This window comes from Melanostigma gelatinosum (genome assembly GCF_949748355.1).
Source record: "Melanostigma gelatinosum genome assembly, chromosome: 4".
NCBI lineage: Eukaryota > Metazoa > Chordata > Actinopteri > Perciformes > Zoarcidae > Melanostigma > Melanostigma gelatinosum.
Window position 1 is genome coordinate 25172807 of NC_136637.1, and position 20271 is coordinate 25193077.

The 20271-nt window shown below is 42.3% G+C and overlaps 2 protein-coding genes across 2 annotated transcripts; one reads left to right on the forward strand and one right to left on the reverse strand.

The window, feature by feature from the left end:
- Positions 1-1011: 1011 nt before the first annotated feature.
- Positions 1012-6377, forward strand: mpnd (MPN domain containing). The gene is made up of 13 exons (XM_079267144.1): positions 1012-1147; positions 1727-1929; positions 2140-2361; positions 2755-2854; positions 2938-3016; positions 3094-3190; positions 3278-3350; positions 3446-3522; positions 4556-4724; positions 5271-5341; positions 5440-5529; positions 5636-5728; positions 5886-6377. The coding sequence occupies exons 1-13, from the start codon at positions 1144-1146 to the stop codon at positions 5970-5972; spliced, it is 1365 nt and encodes a 454-aa protein (XP_079123270.1). The 5' UTR covers positions 1012-1143; the 3' UTR covers positions 5973-6377.
- A 1077-nt stretch (positions 6378-7454) lies between these two features.
- sh3gl1b (SH3-domain GRB2-like 1b) lies at positions 7455-19535 on the reverse strand. The gene is made up of 9 exons (XM_079267147.1): positions 19209-19535; positions 15397-15465; positions 14719-14791; positions 14491-14634; positions 14080-14213; positions 13815-13973; positions 12763-12866; positions 12452-12585; positions 7455-10032 (listed from the first exon to the last, which is right to left on the reverse strand). Exons 1-9 carry the CDS (start codon positions 19251-19253, stop codon positions 9839-9841), a joined length of 1056 nt encoding a protein of 351 aa, XP_079123273.1. The 5' UTR covers positions 19254-19535; the 3' UTR covers positions 7455-9838.
- Between the last annotated feature and the right edge of the window lie 736 nt (positions 19536-20271).

The window sequence follows — 20271 nt, forward strand, 5'->3', positions numbered from 1 at the left end:
CTCTTCACTTGAGATTCTAACTGTTGTTAATGTGTTTGCCCCAGGTCCAATAACAGGTCAATCCAGCCATGTTGTTACATATTTAAATATAAAACATATACAGTAGGATTATTGTAGCTACAGTCATACTGTGCAAATAAACCAGTAGGCCAATCTGTCAAACATATGTTAAACAGAAACTGGATTTTCCTCTCAAATGTAGGCTGCTGGAGTAGAAAACGTACACCACGTAGACGTACATCCAATTAGTACTTTAGTAAATGAGCGTACTTACTTTCCACTACCACATTATTACCACATTACAGGGGAACTAAGGTCTATTTTGAGAGCCAAAGCCATGCGGTTGTTTCCTGTCGAGTGAACACAGTGCTGTTTAGCCACCAGGTGGAAGGAACAGGAATTGAACCCAGTTAAGACTCTGCTGGAGGTTTGCTGCCCTCCGCAGGCTGCTTCCCGGTAAATGCGCTTCTTTTTTTCCGGAGATAAAGAAGGAACATCTCGGTGTAGTGAAGAAACCCCCAGTATAACATAGTAGAATACGTGGTAGCGTCGTATTATTACACCACACAAACCACCAGCCTCGGCTACCGTGCAGTGCGTCTTATCTATGAAGACACTATAATCTCCAGGATGCACTTTTAATCTGTCTAAATGCCAAAATAGCGGCTGGCTCTCGCGCACAGGGCGACACTTCATCTTTCCGGAGGAAACGCAGATTAACCGCTACATTGTTTACATTTTAATAGCATTCTGGGACATTTCCGGCCACTCTAGCCGATTATTTGACATTAATAATGACAGTGTGGTGTTGTTTAGTCTCATGAATGTGATAATAATGGCAGATAGACCGGCATGGCGCGTCGGACTGCCGTTCAGAGAACAACACAGAGTGACAAGGACGGGGAGAGGGAGAAGGAAAGGGGAGGGGAACTGACATTAAAGCAACACAACAAGGAAACTACACTGCGGAGCCACGGACGCCTTCATTTTATGTTTTTGAATAATAGCCGGAGCTAGTGTGGCGAAGTGTATCTGTGAGATCTGCCCGGAGCTCAACCCCGCTTTGCACAGCCTCAAGTGCCCAAAAGGAGCCCAAAGGAGCCGCTTTTTGACCGAGTGGGATTTAAAGGCGCTTTCAGAGACATGGGTGAGAATAAAGAAAGAAGGGTTTAATTGTAATTCTGAGGGAAATTAACAGAGGTGGTGGTGGTGGTGGTGGTGGGGCGGCAGGCCTCTTCTTGCGGAGAGAGCCATGCTCTAATGGGAGGTGGAAACAAAAGGCCAACCGCATAGCTTTGCCGTAATTAATGAAATGCCAATTTAGATTATCTTTTGCCTATTTTGGCCCCTTGATATTATTTTACCATGATATGGGGATGCTATCATTTTAGCATTCTGCAATTATGAATGATGCTGGCTGCCATTACAGTGGCGCTTTCATTATAAAGTCATTATAATTAAAATAATGGCCATTTGCATTGGCTTTGTTCCTGATGTAGCTTTTGCTGTACAGATGTTAAACTGGTAGCCAGGTGCTGTGGCTAATTAGGAAGCCTTTGAGTGATATGACTTTTCACAAGAGGCTGTTTGATGAGAAAACATCCTGGACATGCATCACAACATGCCACGGGTTATGGCTTTTGACATTAGCATTACACCCACACACCACTCTGAGCACATTAGGATCCATAGATGTGTGTGTGTGTGTGTGTGTGTGTGTTCTCAGGCTCAGAGCCACCCAGCTCTCCACAGGTGGTGGAGGATGGAGGAGAGGAGGATGAGGAGGAGCTGAGTGGAGGAGAGGAGGCAGACCTGCGGTCCAGCTCTGGCCGGGGCTCCCTGCTGACCCGGAGAGGCATCACCCTGAGAGTGCTGCTCAAGGACGGCCTAGTGGAGCCGGGGGACGGCGTGCTAGCAATCCACTACCTGGTAATAACACACTTCACAGCTGGACACAGTAAGAATGTCCTTATTCATTATTTATGCAAGTGTTGTGTCACGTCAGGTTACACTTGTCATTCATGTAACCTGACATGATACACTGGCCGTGAATCGCAGTAAGAAGTGGCTTCTAAAAGGAGCAAACCAGCACACACGTCTCGTTTGGTTTAAAAATGTCTTTCCGCTCTGCTCCCTCAGGGTAAGAACTTTGTAGGAGACCTGTTGAATGATGGGAAAATCAGGTGGGTGGAGACGGGCCAGATCTTCAACTCCCCCAGTGCCTGGGCAACACACTGCAAACGTCTGGTCAACCCAGCCAAGAAGTCTGGCTGTGGCTGGGCGTCTGTACGCTACCGGGGTCAGAAGCTGGTCCAGTACAAAACCACCTGGTTGCACAAGTACCAACCCAGCGCAGACATGGTGAGAGCAGAGCTTACTATGGTGTACAGCCTCAAATATCTGAGGCAAAAATACGACCATGAGCGGTAGCAAGTTTAAAGTGTGTCGAGGTCAAACATCCACATTTTGACTTTAATAAAGAAGAGACCAAAAGCTGCTTTCTGCCAAGAAAACGTAGCTGTTTCAGGTTCAAGGAAGGAATGATGAAGCCCAAATCAGACGAAGCGTTGAAACTGATTTTAGAGAATACTTGACACAATTTGATTGGAAACATGAAATATTCTAGAAATATTCTTGTTGTTTTTACTCGGTTTAAGGAAGAGACTTTAAAGACTCAAGTTATTCTGTTGTACTCTCTGTATCACATCTACACCATCCAATGTCTTACATCGTATTTATTCCTGGTGATGCCAGAGCCTGGTGAGTGAGGAGGACGATGATGAGGATGAAGAGGAAGGGAAGACAGCTGTGCAGGCAGATGAGAAGAACAAGAACAACAAACCTGGATTAAATGGTAGTAATTCTCTTCTCATCAGGATTTTTTTTGTTCACTGTTTTAACAAACAGTAAAACTAATGTCCATCTTAACTGTTACAGATTTGATGGTTTCACGGAGATCTGACCGAGAGAGAATCCCTGTCAGATACTGCACCTTGGGAACCAGAGATGCTGCCAGGTACTGACTTTTATTCTGAAAGATCAATGAAGCTTTATGTGACCACCAGGGTGATGGACTGTAACTGTTATCCTCAGAGATCCACACACACTCGTGGAGCTGTCGGCCTTCTCAGCCATCAACAGATTCCAGCCTTTCAATGTAGCCGTGTCCAGTAATGTACTGCTGCTAATGGTGAGTAACAACCATATCTAAAACGGGGTGATTGAGTACTGCAGCACAGTTAATGGACCAGGTTCCCTACTGATTTATCCTCATCAGGACTTCCACTGTCACCTGACCACCAGTGAGGTGGTGGGATACCTCGGAGGGCGATGGGATACGAATACACAACGTGAGTAAGATAAGAAAGTAACTGCAAGACATATACAGGAGTATGAGGTTAAGGCCATCTTTAACCCCCATCTCTCTGTGGTCGATGTCTTTCAGTCCTCACAGTCTTAAGGGCTTTCCCCTGTCGGACCCGTCTGGCAGACAGAGACTCTGCTTCTGCTGTTGAGGAAGAGGTAACACACTGACGTACCAACAGTGAATCACCAGTCTGCACTAACAGCATGCATGCTTCAGAAAGGATGAAGCTGAATGACACCCATTCAAAAAGAATTCACAAGGTCCCTCTGTGCCGCAGGACGCTTCAGCAGCCGGCACTTGTCAACATGCATATATGTCTTTCCTAAAGCCAGAAACAAAAGAACCGGCTCTTGAATTTCCATCACTGGAAAGGTTAACACTGACTGCAGTGCCGAGTGTGTTAACCCCAAATATCTTTGCGTTTCTGCTGTTGAGTTAGGTTTGAATGTTTGTTTCTGTGAACAATCTTTGAGTTTAAACTCAATTAAAAAAGGAAGTTCCAGCTTCACAAAAGTGTTTCTAGATTACCAGCACTGACCGAACTGTCCTGGAATAAAGACCTTAAAGGTACAGTGTGTAACATTTAGGGGGATCTTTTTTTGCAGATTTGGAATAAGAATCCATGTGTTTTTGTTACCTTAGCTGTTTATATCTACATACGGAGAAGGTCCTCTTCACAGAGCCGGCTGCCATGTTCCTACAGTAGCCCAGAATGGACAAACCAAACACTGGCTCTAGATTGGGCCATTTGTGTTTTGGCGTCGGCCACTGCAGTCCTAAACGCTTTGCACACGGGAGAAGTTTGAGTTGGATGCAATCTGCAACCTCACAGCTAGATGCCTCCAAATCCTACACACTGCAGCTTTAATATAACATCTCAAAGCAGTGTGCTTTTCCTCAGATTGGCTCATTTAGAGCAACATACATATATTTGAATATATAAAAGTGCATCAGTATCAGAATATGGAAAAAATGTGCAAAAATTGGAAACTTTGCAGTTAAAAGCCAAACTGGAACAAAATTTAGCTGCAAAGTACAATTTAGGGTTTTAGAATTAGAATCGATCCAGTTATTACTGAGCTTCGTCTACTTCTACTTCTATCACTTTTACTGGAGTGAAACAACATTAGAGGAGAGGCAGTCTTTTTTTCTTCTCATCAGCGTCTTGTCATGTGGACTCTGCTCCAGATCTGTCAGAACCTGTTCATGCGTGGGCTGTCGCTGGTGGGCTGGTACCACAGTCACCCGCGAGGTCCGGCCCTGCCGTCGCTGCAGGACATCGACTCTCAGATGGACCATCAGCTGAGGCTGCAGGGTTCAAACAACGGCTTCCAGCCCTGTCTGGGCATCATCTGTGGTACGTGTCTGCCTTTACACACAGTGAGGGACTATATTGACGTGATAGATAAGGAAACAAATCTTTGTTAATATCTCTTCAACATGGAGCTTTAAAAAAAAAAAAAAAAAAAAGAAGCCACTTTGTTGATCCCATGCAAGGACATTCAATAATATTGCTGAAATAATGACAAAGCAGGAGATACAGAGGATCCATCTCCAATATATGCATAGTAATTACAAAAAGTGTCAGAAATGGTGACCCACTACAATGATGTGATGTAAAGTGAAGATAATAATAATAAAGACCTTTTTATTGCACTACTGTTTATGCAAGAAAATAAGGTAAAAAAAAAAAAACATCCCTGAAGAAACTGCTCCACAATGATTGTAGCCATATTGTAATAAATGCCATAAAGGGACATTTATATGGAGACTCTAAATCAGAAACAACTTCCAGTATTTACCACGGCATGTGAAGGCATCATCATTGTCATGAACTGTGGTTGTCTCGTCAAACTTTCTGACCATCAGGCCTCTAAGCGCTCAACTTTCTTTTCTCTTTCAGGGCCGTATTATCACGGCAATCAAGGCGTGGCGTCCACAATAACCCCCTTCTGGGTCGTACCGCCGCCAGAGGTGAGGACTACTCCCCTTCTTATGTCATAGCTTTCTTACTTAGTTTTTTTCTGACATTGTGCTTCTTCTTAACCTGTGCATCACTTGCCTTCCTGCAGCAACGGCCGAATGACCACGGCATCCCAGTGGCGGTAGAAGTCACCTACGTACAGGACAACTTTCTCACCAGTGATGTTCTCAATGAGATGGTACAGATACTAAAACACTAGAATACTGTGGATAAACTCAAATCGGCGCGAAGCCTTTTTCCTAAATACTGTAAATCATTATTAACGGTGTTTATTTCTACCACAGATGCTGCTGGTTGACTACTACAGGACCGCTCCCGACATCGTCCAGTTCAGCCAGTATTGGTGTCCTGATACGACCATGATGGACAAGATCAAGGTAGGGAGATTAACAGAAGACCTTAAATCACAAAATGGACTTTACCTGGACAGAGAACAAGTGATGGTGATCCTGCCACTCATTCAGGACTTCACACGGCCTCCTGCGTTGTGAGCCATCCCACCTAACTTGTACAACGTTCTCTCTTCCTCCTCAGGGCTCGCTGAGTTGCCACGCTCCCAAAGATCAGGCCTACTGTCAGATCTTAGAGCACGTCTACAGTCAGCTGAGCTGCACACACTGAAGGGATCCGCTGTGCACGAAGGCACAGCGCTCCCGCCGCAGGTCGTTCCATTTCAAAGAAAAAAACAAAACACTTTTGTGCGGAGCTGACTGGACCGGAGTGACGGATGAACCATGTTTAAAAAAAAAAACCTGCTTGAAAAACATATAGATGCCTTGAATTCTCTCATGCTTGAGTCATTTTGATACAGCATTATCGTGAGTTTAAGAGAAATATCTACGAATGATACTCAAAACCAAACAGCACCAGATCAGAGAACACACTACCAACATCAGAAGCATTTCATGGACCAGAAATCTTCCCTATTGGGGGTATGTGCCTATCTGTGCCAGTATCCTGAACTATGAGCAGATATGTGTACAGTAAACTGTTAATGTGTTGTAATTGCCTTTATAGACTAAACCAATGGAGCAGTGGGGGGAGGGGGGGGGGAATGAGTAGTGAATAATATTCTACAATCGCAAAGTATGCAAGTGTGTCTTGGTTTGACCTGAACTGTACTCTGCAATAAGTTTTGTGAACGTGTTCCTCAAGTGAAATTGTGTGTGTGTGTGTGTGTGTGTGTGTGTGTGCGGTGAATGTGCCCCTCTACTGTCTCCCTGTCAGGTTATGTGAGACACGAGTGCAGACATTTGCTTCCTCTTTATCCATACTGTATTTATTACGAACTGTGGATTGTGTGATGTACATGTATGAAGACAGAGCAATGCCTTAAGCCTGCTGATGATCCACAAAGCATTAAAATATACACACTGGAACTATTTAAACACGCCTGGTAGTTCTTCGTGACTTTGTTCTCAAGCAACACTGTCAGTCAGGTGAATACAATGCCTTTGGATTTTCAGTACAAATTAGTTGCAACTGGTTGCTTTAAATATACAGTATATATATATATATATATATATATATATATATATATATATATATATATATATATATATATATATATATATATATATATATATATATATATATATATACATATACATATATATATATATACACACACACATACATATATATACATACATATATATACATATATATCAGTACAAATCACATCAGTGCAGAACTATCAGCTAGTTATTTTCTATTAGTACAAAAATATTGCTTTATATTATAATTAATAACATTTTACTATTTATAGTAAATACATTTCAATGAAAAACTATAGTAAAATAATAAATAGTATGATCTATTTGTTTTCATTATTATAGATATAGCAAAATGTTGCTTCTAGAACAGCAATGTTTACGACAGCAAAGTCCCAAAATAAACTCAATATCAACAAATCTAAAATCTTAATAAAATAAATAACATTAAAAACAGTCACTGTCACTTGTTTCTCCTCTGCTAGCTTGAGGCTAAACACATCGTACTCCACTATGAATATTTTACATTGCTTACTCAATTCAAATATTCTTAAATATTCAAAGCCAGCCATGATGATGTCAGAAGACCACTCATAACGCAACAATAACATATCTTTCTTTTGTGTTTATTGTAAGAAGAGGGGGGGGGGACAACAAGAAGAAGCACGTACAAATACTTTGATAATAAAAGACAAAATATTGCGGTTAAATTCTGTACTCATACCAACAGTAAAAAGACAACTTAAATCTAAAGACATACATTCACAAGGTATAATATAGGACGACATGCAAAGATTAATTTAAATGTTTAACGGTCTGGTATATAAAAAATAACACTATAGAGAGCCAGAATGATTTAATGCTGTTCAAAAAAAAAAGAAGCATTTTAAGACTGATTAAACAAATACATAGCCCTTTAGAAACAGAAATCAGTGGCACATGTTTTCTTTCAAACATGGATTCAAATCTACATAAAAATGAGTTTCGGCTGATAAACCTCACATTTGTCGAAACAACACATGTCCAGGAAACTGGCTGTAGTGTCAGACCGGTGCAGAAATGTGCACACGTCACGCATTTCATCTTTACACAGGAAACGTGCCAACGAATAAAAACCAAAAAGTAGAAAAGACATTTTCGTGAGCATTCTCTTAAGTGGCTGGGTTAGGTTTTGGTTGCTGGATTAGTTGCGGTACTTTCGCTCCTTTCTTTTCCAAAAGGCACCGAAACAAAGCTATCAAAGTCTGTGTTTGATAACAGTGTGATCCAGACAGCACCTCCTACAGTCCTTTAACTTGGCCCTGAACTTGATACAAGTATTGAAATGTACTAAGATCAGAGATGTAAACATATGAGACGAGGACCAAAGTGTTTGGCAGCGTGGAGTGATGGACAAACACAGAGAACTTAAAACTTAAACTTAGGTAAGGATTCATGTTTGGCAACAAAAGTTCTCCAAATTAGTCAAAATGGACAAAAGTGTCGGATTATTTTTTTCCCTTGATGTGTTCCCTTTCCCTCCAGGTCTTTCCTTCATACTGTACAGTGTATGTCGGATTAGACTTCCAGCTGCTGGTGTCATCCAGGACGAGAAACCAGCCACGTCCGAATAGAATAACTGAACAGGAACGACACCTCAGCCCGACGGACTGACAAATGAACTTTGACATCAGGGCCATCGTGAATCATCAAAATCACAGGGTTAGAATAGGTTCCAAAGCACAGAGGAGTTTCACATTCTCAAAGACACAAGGGCAGACAGGAATAGTGGGACACTTATCGTTGAATATGAAAGACTGACCAGCAGCGTCATCTATTCAGGCACTGAATAACAGGCGCCTACAACGGGTCGAAAGACCGAACAAAGGAAAAGGCTGAACATGCGAAGACAAACGGGCCTTAAACTAAATGAATACATGGCTATGTTACAGAATACTTGGTTCAACAAACGAGCGAGATGTTCCTTTTGCATTGAATAAAGACTTTTTGGCTCCGTCTCCTCTATTGAACAGACTAGCAGACGACCACTAAACATTCTGCGTCTCTACACAACAAACACACGCCTCCCTTGAGTGACAAAAAAGGTGCAACGTCTGCATTTAACTTTGGGTCTGTGTGTAATGGTGGAGTACGTCACACACACATCAATCTCATTTGAGGACCACGGTGCAATTACAACATCTTCTCACATATTCAGTAAGCAGTTGTATTTTTACAAACTATTGTAGCAGGTCGAGACTAACGCAACTCAAATACTGAAATCATATGAGGACAGCAGTGTGTCGGGCCGGTTGTCTTCTGAAGCCATCAGCTCAGACATGGATCTTTAAGAAGAGCATTACAAACAGGCCCAAACCTGAAAATGGTCTAAATCTGGGGCTCATTTTGTCTCGTTTCTCATAAAAAGTTTTAATGCAGTATTTTTTGAATTTGAGATACAATTAGTTAAACTACATCTCTAGTCGTGTGTAGTTTCATTTTAGGTCAAATAAGTTCTCGGTCTCGCCAGCAGGTGGCATCAAGACAAGAGCTCCAGTTATGAAATGAAAATAATATTCAGTTACACACTGGGTTTACCGGGAGGTTTGAGTTTGAAACTTAACAGTTTGAACTGTTGACCCATCCGAGTTTCAAACAGACTGCAGTCGCACAAAACGGATGATAGGGAATCACCACATTTCATACAAATCATATTTACGATATCAGAAATTTGAAATGAAAAGACAAATATTGCTTGTAAATGTGACAACAGTTAGTCCTCAGGAAATGTTTCTGACGGCCAGATAACGGGTGATGACATGTGGTGTCCATCTTGGATTCTTTTACCTTTGGGTGGACACAGGTGGATATTCTGGTCTGGACTTCTTCCTCCAGAACAAAAAGTGCTCGTCTGTGATGGTGACGTCGGAGCTTTCCTCCCTCTCTCCTAACTCTACTTGCTCTCTCCTCTTCCTCCTCCTCTCCATCAGTCTCCTCCTTAGCTCTCTTTGTATATTAGTGTGGCAACGCAACAAGGACCTCAACGTAGTTGAGAGGGAAGAATCCCGACTGGCTGTTCAGCATGCCCTCGTACCAGTTCTCGTCGATCTGATTGGTCAGGGTGATGATGTCGCCCTCGCGGAAGCCCAGCTCTCCCTCGTTCTCTGGATCAAAGTCGTAGAGCGCCTTACAGCACGGCTGCTCCGGGGCTGAGGAAACACAAGCCAGGGCAGAGAGAATTAGGACGATGGCGGCAAAATAAGGCAAACCCCCAAAATTATTCAGGAAAAGTGGTCACGTTTACATACGTTTATATACGTTAGCATAACATTAGCATGTGGTGCAGTCAGATCAACCTCAACACGGCATTGCAAGCAGGCTCAAGAGTGCTGACAAGTTGAAACCACAACACGCCTGTGACCCACGGTCTATGTGTGACTGTCCTCTTCCCTCTATCCTTCATTTGCTCCCTCCATCCATTCTCTGTGACCTCTCTCTCTCTCCCATCCATTCTCTGTGACCTCTCTCTCTCACACACACACACACACACACACACACACACACACACACACACACACACACACACACACACACACACACACACACACACACACACACACACACACACACACACACACACACACACACACACACACACACACACACACACACACACACGGCTTTTTTTGTCTGCGAACAGTTTTCTCATTGTTTCGAGTTCACCCCACAGACGGCCGGGCCGGCTAGAGATGGCGAAAGCTTGGGTCACTCACTCTCTGTAGCAATTTACAGCAGCAGAAAAACATGATGTGAAAACACCTCATTTAAAAAGGACCAACTCTGAAGCAACTTAATGACAATTACAAACGTTTCTCTAAAAAGTAGATTGTATTAGAATAAATGCCAATTAGTGGAAAGTTCCCTTTTTAAGAAGTCTAATGAGCAGTTTGATGAATAGACAAAATCCTGGTCATTAGCTTGTAAGCTAATGTGGCTCACTTTGCTTGTGATGTTGATTTAGTTGCTTCAAAAAATAATGGCATTATTAATTATTCCTACAATACTTCCTACAATAACCAGTTATAATGATCAAAACATAGATGAATAAATGTATTTATGTGCAAATATTGATGGTGCTACTTTAAACTGGCAAACTTGTTAGCAAACAACTGCCGACAGCAGTTATGAGGCAACGCTATTATTCATTCTGTCAGTTTGGTGCTGAGCACGTATGTAGAGCCTTTTCTTTAGCAGCTGTCTGCTGCGGCTGAAAACAACAGTACGAGAGCGGTGAGGAGGAAGCAAAATGTTTGGGGGCAGGATATTAATAAACATATTTCTTATCAGACTACTCGATGGAATGACCGGTTGAATACCTGATTACTAAGATAATGGAAAGCTGCAGCCTCTACTCTGTACGGTGCTCAAGTTAATGGCTTAAAAACTATTCGTTTACACATGGACACACAAAAACAAAGATGGCACATGATGCTCCGCGTATTATGCAATATGGTGGTGAGAAATAAAAAGCAGGAAACAGTTTTTTCCATTCATACAAACAGCTTAAGGGCGACTGTAATATTACACTCTATAACTATAATACTGATACTAACTGGAATACCACTGCAAATAATAATGAACAGCTCATACTTCTAGCACCAGCTGCTTGTTTCTCGCATGTTAATTAATACTCCTGCTATTGACCAAAACACTGGCTTCATAACTAACTGATATAGTAATAATAATACATAGTAATATAGCATGAGGATATGTTAGATAGTCGTTTAGTCTGTCAGACTGCAGTGTCTAGACTACAGGATGTGGATCTATTACAAAACCACACACATGACGTTAAAGTATACGTGCTACACAAACTACCAATTATTTGTCAGACCTGTGAGAAGCCACTTGTATCCTACTTCCTACATTTCACACCAGAAGCTGTGCAAGCACACTGGACCGTTTCACTACCACAAGAAAAATTAAAAAAAAAACCCGTCCCACACTGTGACTCACACAATCTGGGTTCCTGAAAGGACAATGTGGCCGAGTGAAAAAACGGCTCAGATGATACCGCAGGAAAGAGGAACACGGTCAGTTGGAGAAACGGCAGCTAGATGACAGGGCAGGACACACACACACCCCCCCAATGCAGAAACAGACGTCCTATTTTTCATGGAAAACAACTGAGTCCAATCGACGACATAAAAAACTTCTGTCACATATTTGTGCTCAGTGGCACTGATTGGTTGCAGGTCTTGAGCAATCCTCCTGGCGATGCGGAGAGTAACTTTTCCAGCTTAGTTTCTGTCAGACTTCTGAGGAATGTGTTGCAATGCAGGCATGCTGTTTTGGTTCAGTCCATCTTGTGTGTGTAGAAACAGCTGGATGTTTTTTTAGCTGGGAGCTCTTTACGCTGCCCTTTTTGTGTGGCTATGAGAGTGACGTAGTTCAATTCAAAATCCGGTTTGTTTTGCTCTTTGTTTGTCCAGACAGCATCTGTTCTCTGTTGCACTTCATCATTTTGACATTAATAGTCAGCTGAAATGTATTTTACTCAAATGTGTGTGGTAGAATCAAAATACGCTGATCCATACTCATGCCCAGGCACATCAGCTGTTTTCTTACCAGAGTTGCGTGAAGGGGGAGGGGCCATTGAGGTCGAGTAGCCGCCATTTGATTGGTTGTCGTCTCCGCAGTCAAAGATCGGTTTGGGTTTAGGTGTGTATTCACGTCTTGGTCGAGTCTGAGCATCATTCATCCTGTTCATAAAGACAAGTTGATTTAAGTTTTTTGTAATTCCCAAACCTCGACAATAAATAACAAAAATGTGTTTCAAGTTACTGCGACTGAAGCAGAAGCAGACTATAAGCTGCACATTCAAAACGCACTGAACAGTACGTTGGTACGTGCGTGTGAGTTGAGTCTTATTCCTGCACCTGTCTTTAAGTTTGTCAGAAAGCTCCTCCAGCACCTGCACAGCCTGTCTGTGATACTGCAGCTGGGACTCCACCAGGGAGGAGAGCTGGCTCACCTGCTCTATCTAAACACACACACACACACACACACACACACACACACACGATAATCAGTGTCACTTTGCATAAGTTAATGTATTTTTCATTCTAATGGACAAACTGTTTATTCTGGATTACAAATAAAACGGGTCATAAAAGCATGCAGGCATGCACTGCTCCTTTCAGATGCATTACCATGAAGCTGATATATGATAAATAATTCATATTTCTTTGACTAAATCATCTTAACCTCATCTCATGCTAGTAAAAAGGCCGTGGGTTTAGATTATTTTTGTCAAACTACTATTTCCAATGTCGATAATGATCTTTCATGCTCAAATTCACAGATACATAGTATTTAAAAAGTCACAGGGAACAACATACAATGAGGCTGGAAGTAGAGAATTAACAGAACATATGGAACAGACAGACAGGTAGCACTGGTTCTATTCACAGTCAAGCAGCTCAAAACTAAACCCTCAACTGCTGTGCTGCAATCACAAACAAACACAAATCCCTTTAGATCTACACACAATCAGGTGCATGCTCTAAGCCGTGTCTCCTCACCTACATGTACAGGGCAAACACATAATAATTCCTCAACCTAAATTGCAGCTATTTAGAGACATGTTAATCTCCAGTGTGAGTGCTGGCTAAACAGCTCTGCAGGTGTAACTATCGCCGTGTGTTTGTCCAGTGGGTGTGTATCGAATGGCAGCAAAGGTGAAGCTCAGTGAAGCTCGACAACTGGACAGACAGCTGATGAAATGTTGAACATGATACGGCAACATGCATCAGTTAGCCTCTGAAATCATTTAATAGATTCTTATATTGCCGAGTTTCATATTTCATGCTCATACCTGACGTTTGGATGTAGTTACCCTTTATATTGTAAAGATGGATCAGGATTAAATTCATGTTTCAGAGGACAGACACTAACACCGCGCACTGAACAGTAATAAATCAGTCCTCACGTCCGTCTCCAGCAGGTTGTACATGCTCGTCTCGGCCACTTCCTTTGACTCGTGGAACTTCTCCAGAGCCTGTCGGAGCTCCTCGTCTGGGATCTTGCCCTGACGCTTCTTCTTGTAATCGTAGTCCAGGCGGCGGCCTTCCAGCTTCTTCAGGTGATGCTGAGGTGGTTTAGGAGGGGGGGGGGGGGGGGGGGGCACATACGTTAATATCATCTTGCCTTAAATTCAATTTTGACAAGTTGAAGAAATGATGTTGTCAGTGTACCTGTATCTCTCTCAGCTCCTTGTCGCAGAGCCCTTGCAATGGATCGATGAAGTTCTGTTTGACGTCGATATCTAGAGAGTCCTTGACTTCTGCCAATCTCTTCATGGACTCTCCAACATCCACCAGCGCTCCGCCTGAGCCACACAGACAGAGAATAACAGCTCAGTGACATAGTGCATTAATAGTGCAGTACCAGAGAATCATATCGCCATCAGACCACACATGAAGTAACAGATAGTATCCAGCAAAACCAAAACACCGGCACAAATACAACACTTAAAAGAGTCAAAAAGCCTTTCAAAGCTCTTTAAACAGTTTGGGTGGAATCTATTATTCAGCCTACCCCACATACACAAGAGGACAACTGTGTACCAACCAACATTCCTGGACCACAACACACACACATCTTACCAAAGTTAGTCTCCTCTCCGAGGTCCCGGCCATACTTGCCCATACATTCCCCCAGCAGCCCCTCGGCCTGAGGGTAGCCCGGGTTCTTCACCTGCCCGCGGATCTTTGACATGGTGTTCAGCATGGACAGTTTGGCCCGTGATGCTGCAGGAGAGGAGATGAAATGCATTTCGTCACAGAGCTCAAACCGTTTTGAATGAATTGCATGAAGGCAGGGTTTCCTCTCACCTGGGTTGGGCTGAAGGTATTCTGATGTTTTGGAGATTACCTCCACTACCGCTCTACTGGTCACATCTACTTTCTACAAAACACAGCAAGCACACGTACATCACACGAGGGCACAACGGAGCGACTGCAATCACAAAACCTAAAGTAAAACAGTGACCGGCAGTGACTACAAATTGCCTGTTTTGTCTGCGCAACAGACAAGATATTGAATGTACTATCATATTAGAGGACCAGCAAACATAAACATTTCAGAAACTGGAAACAGTGAATTTAGGCATTTTTGCTTGAAATATTCAAGAAACTTATTTTGGATGTTCGCGTTAGGAGTTGCTTTAGCGGATCATCTATTTCAATCTAGTTGGTAACCCGACAGATCTGGTATGGAAGTCCGGTTTTACGATGTGTATATTTGATTTGGTTTTTACGTTCTGATGGAACCCCACCGAAGGAAAGTTTTGGTGGTGGGAGGACCTTCTTGTTGTGCTGGTGCTCAAGAGTTTCATAGACTTTGAGGTCAGAATCTTTTTCCTCAACATAAAGCTTATTAAACAGCTTTGAACGGGGTGTAAACATCAAGAACGGACGTCCCGCAGAAACAGCCGTGTGTTTGTTTACTGTGTGTTAAACCGGCGAGGAGGATGTTGCCCTTTTAAGAAGACACAAAGATGCCTCTCTTACCCGTTCCAAGTCCTTGAAGTCCTCATCTAGCTTCGTTCCTTCGGCACCTCCGACTTTCTCACTGACCATCTAGAGAGCCAGGGAGGGAGAGAGAGGAGAAAGGGGGCGGAAAGACAGAAACAGTGCTGGTTAATGAATGCTGCTCATAAGGTTTTCATTTGAGGGGAAACACGCATCTCTCGATTACACATTCACACGCCTGCTCCGTGCAGAAAACGCAACAATCAACATTTCTTTTAGCGTTTGTTTACATTTTGCAGGACGAGGGAGATAATTAAGTTGCAGCATATTGTCTTTCAATAAAGACAATATGCTACAACTTAAGTAGACTAAAACATGTTGATTGAAAGCACATGTATTTGATCGCTCAGCACGTTTTAGGCCTCTTTTCTGTGCTTGGAGTGGACAGTAGTGTTTGTCCTTCTTGGCGAATTCTTTTAACTGTGGAGCAGGATTTCTGAGAACTGGAAAATGAACTAAATTATTCTGGCTTTATAAATGAGTCTGCACTGCTGAGTGTTAAAACCTTGACAGCTGCGTCCGTGAGCTACATGGTTCCATATCTGACAAACATAACACAACCTCACCAGCAGTAAGATAAAAACAGGGCACACAACAACAGTCCTTGCTTGCAGAGTAACTTGTAAAAACTCTTCTGCAAAGACAAAAGCAAACCACAAGTCCTGTTTACTCTGAGGTTAATGCCATGATTCCAGTCAAAGTGCTTCACAACACTTTCGTTGTAATAAAACATGTCACCGCACGACCTAATCTTTCGGTTTTGATATTGTGCCTTTATGTATTGAGGGAGGTTGTAACAACCCTGATGTTAATGTGTAATTATGTCGCCTACAGTACTTAGAGAGGGAGTATTTAAAAAATGTCTGGACAGTTAATGAAACACTGCAATGATTATTTTCACAGCTTTAACCGATTAGTTGAATATTTTTAGGACCTGGTCTGAACTATAAAGGCATGTAGGATCGGACATACGACCAGTCTGTGATAGAGCAACAGCAGTTTGAGTCATTTCCTACGTGACACAAACCGTTTGTGAGTTCTGCAACTACCAAGACTTTCTGTGTCTGAGGGAAACGCGTATTTAAAGAATGTTATGATGGGAGAGGGAACAGTAGACCTTGATATGTAGTCACAGAAGTCTGTATTAAAGCTTTAAGTACACCGATTTAATAACTCAGGTTTGTGAAATACATAATGGTTATGCTTTCCCTGGCAGCAGCTGACAGACTGAACAGTTTGAGTTCTGCTGCTGGATCTCTGCTGTATGCGGTAAGCACATGACCGGGGCCCATTCAGGTCACAAGTAAAAAATACAGCCTCAACTCTCCGTCTACTTAGCAATAGACTCCCAGCCTCAGACTTAAGATTGCAGTCTGCACTCCGACATGTTTTGCTATCTTATCTTGTCTGCCTTACAAGGCTTTAAGGAAAGAGCTGTGGATCCAATTCCTGACTACGAGTATAAGCCACTAAACCTGTGAGTCTTAAGTTTTGTGAGCCACTGAGTAATGTTGCATTTGTTCTTCTGCTGATGAAAACATCACTCATGTCAAGAGTTAAAATGATTGTTTGCACGCACACAGGCTCAAAGGAATACAGCCCAAAAACTGGATGTTTTGGTAGAAATACTCCGCTTTAAAAAAAAAAAGAGAGCTCTGCAACCACAGTACTAGAGCGGGGCACATGTCAAGAGGAAATCATGTTACTGTGATCTGACATAAAAAAGTGTAGGTGCGATAGAGATCCAGCAGCCTTTCCGGTGATACATAACCACACACACACACACACACACACACACACTATGCGCGTGTTTTCCTTCATTCTCACTTCAGCGATGCCCCTTGGCGCCTGTGCTTTCTCTCCTGGTAAATCAGTAAACCTACAACGACCACGTCCTCCGTTACACGCACGGGAGCCAATCACTGCAGTCGTTCACCAGAACCTGTGTTATCCAGTTTAAGAGTGATACTTTCCCAGGTAGGTTTGCACTGCAGACTGATACTCACTCCTATAAATGGGGATTTCCCAGATGACATCTGTAAATCACCCTAATCTACTTTTTTTTTTAATCAACATAGCCATGAACCTGATTGAACTGTGTCTGAACACTCAAAGACAGTAAGCACACACTCCTAGTGGATCACTTTGCATTTCTACTGTTTACCTCGCAATTGTCTTGATGAACGTTACAGATCTGATACTTCTTCCAGGTAATGGTAATAGTTTAAGAAGACAACAACCACTGGATATCACATTTCATACGATGGCTACTCAGAATTCTTCAGATTGTTTGGAGGGAAGGTGTAGATCATTCCCTGGCATCTGAAAACTTTCAGTTTCAGTTTGTTTGCTGTTGTTCGCGCTGGTATTAAACTCAAGGCAAGGACGGCAAAATTGAGACTTATCTCCATAGCTGGTGTTATTTGTGTAATAAACGAAAATATATATAATTTCAAATGCGTTTGATATTTGCTTTCGTGTAAGCTGCTTCTTTGCATCTCTTCGTATCTGCGTCATCCATCACAAATCCTACATTTGAGCATGACGTCATCTACTTACAGCTGTGAATTTCAGCATTTGAGAACCAGAAGACTTCTAATTATATCAGCGCATGTATAAACTTGATAAACTGCACAAGTATAGATCAAACTGTCATCTTGACTCAAGGCTAACAATCCCTTCCACTGTCCCATCTACAACTCCTGTGAGCGTGATGTTGTTTGTGCTACAACTGCCCTTTTGAGTGCGACATTTCAGGTTTTTATAGATTTTCTGGCAAGATCAATTCTCCGAAAAATAGGCTGCAAAAGAGAAAAACAAGGATGTGGGAGCTACAGGACACAGATATCGTTTCCACAGCCAACTTCCTGCACGCCTCCCGCGAAAACAATCTGAGCCATGTCAAGCTTTATTGACCCCTCAACACTCCTACCCAAAACCAACAGGGATCTGAGTATGTTCCTGACAGGAAGCTGGGCACAAACCAAAATGTCTTTTCCTGCTTACATCAGCAGGGGTAGGAAGAAAAAAGACCTCCAAAAAAACAAAATCTTTCTAAGCGTCCCCGCCCATGACTACGAGAGCTGGGACGAAATTAAAAACATTCAGACACTAAAACAATACCGTAATGGCATTTCTAACGCAAAGGTATTTTGGATCTCTTCCCTCAGACTGCCCTAAATATTGATCTGTCTCACTCAACAAAAGACTAACACACACAGCTGGGGAATAGGTAACTGTGTCTTCACCGCGAAGAAGCTGATTAATACACATATTAGAAGGGTCTTTTTCCTGAATAAACATAACTGTTAGCTTAAACGTGTATTGTTGTTTTACTCTTAAGAGCTCTGACTCACCCGGAGAGTCCCTTAGGCAAACAGAGCTGATGTTTATTACAGGATGTACTCAATCTGAACTGGTGCACACTGCTGGGTAACGTTGCTTTAAAAACACAAAATGTGAAATGCATAATAACGTTACTTAGCATTAGCTTTAAGTTAGTGAACGTTATAACGTTAGTTCAGCTAATGTGAAACATGTCCCGAGAGATGCTCGTTAACTTTAACGCTAAGCTGTACAAGAACACAAAGTGCCAACTTAAAAATAACATTTTACACACTGACACAAAGCTAACGGTAGCTTCCTCCTGTCACCACACAGCTACCAGCTACATTAACAAATCGTTATTAATAACATGAAGCCGACTATAAACTAGCTAGCTCATAATGCTAAGTGAGGCTAGCTTTCTTACATGACAGTTAGCTAGCTTAAAAGAAAAGTTTTTTGCAAACCTGGCTGGCTTTATAAAACTGCTTCTTGAAGCCCGCTACCGACATCTTGAACACCGACTTGTCTTCGGCGTCCCGGCGAATTGCAAATCGGTCACGACTCAACTAAAAGTTAAACGATGCAGTTTGTTCGAAAAAGGGAGGAATTTAGGAGGAATCATAGGACTGCACAGCCGTCACTCCAAGTCGGGACACGCCAACTGACCACGTCAACCAACGTCGAGGCTGATTGTTCCCACTGTCACGGCAGATAATGGAGCGAGAAGTGTGCTAAATCCTCCCAAATAGTATCTCCCGAATTGAAAAACCACGCAGTAAAAATATAGGACACATTTAATCTGCACCAGCCGCTTTGAATAAATCAGTTTCCCAGAGTTTGGTGGAAGCCACACCAGTAGTGTTAGTGCACACCGCCCCCTGCTGGACGGAGCGGGTACAACACCCGTCCGTGTGCTGCAGGAATTACAGGCCAGATGTTCACATCCTCAGGCGATTTACTCAAAGCCCATCTGAAGACACGAATAAAATGGCTTAGTGGTCCGATTTGGCAAATATAAAAATAAATGAGATTGTTATATGTTATGGCTTGAAACATAGCTGATTAACGCTGAACTGGCCCCAGGGTATAAATAAGGAATTGGGCTCCTATATTAACCCACTTCCTCCCACTCTCTGTGCAGGGTGTAAAGTGTTCCTACACTGGAAAACTACCTGCCAAGATTTGCTGTGTAGCTATTTGGTTAATGTCATGTATCGGGTATTTCAGAAAATGCAACTTATGAGAACAAACAAAAAAAATAATGCACAGGCACTTGGTTGTGAATACATTCAATTATGTTACAGGGAATAAAAACTTACTCAAGCATGTGGTTGTGTCTCTGAACAGCTGTTATCTACCACATGGTAACAATGCACTGTATCTTTCACTCTGCTTTTATGTATGTAGCCATCCAAATGACTTGGTTAGAAAAGTCAATTTTACTTCTTTTTTTTTTTAAATCACCTTTTTCCCATGCGTGTAAATATTGTCCTTAAATGGCAAATTAAGATGTTTTTTTCCAAACAC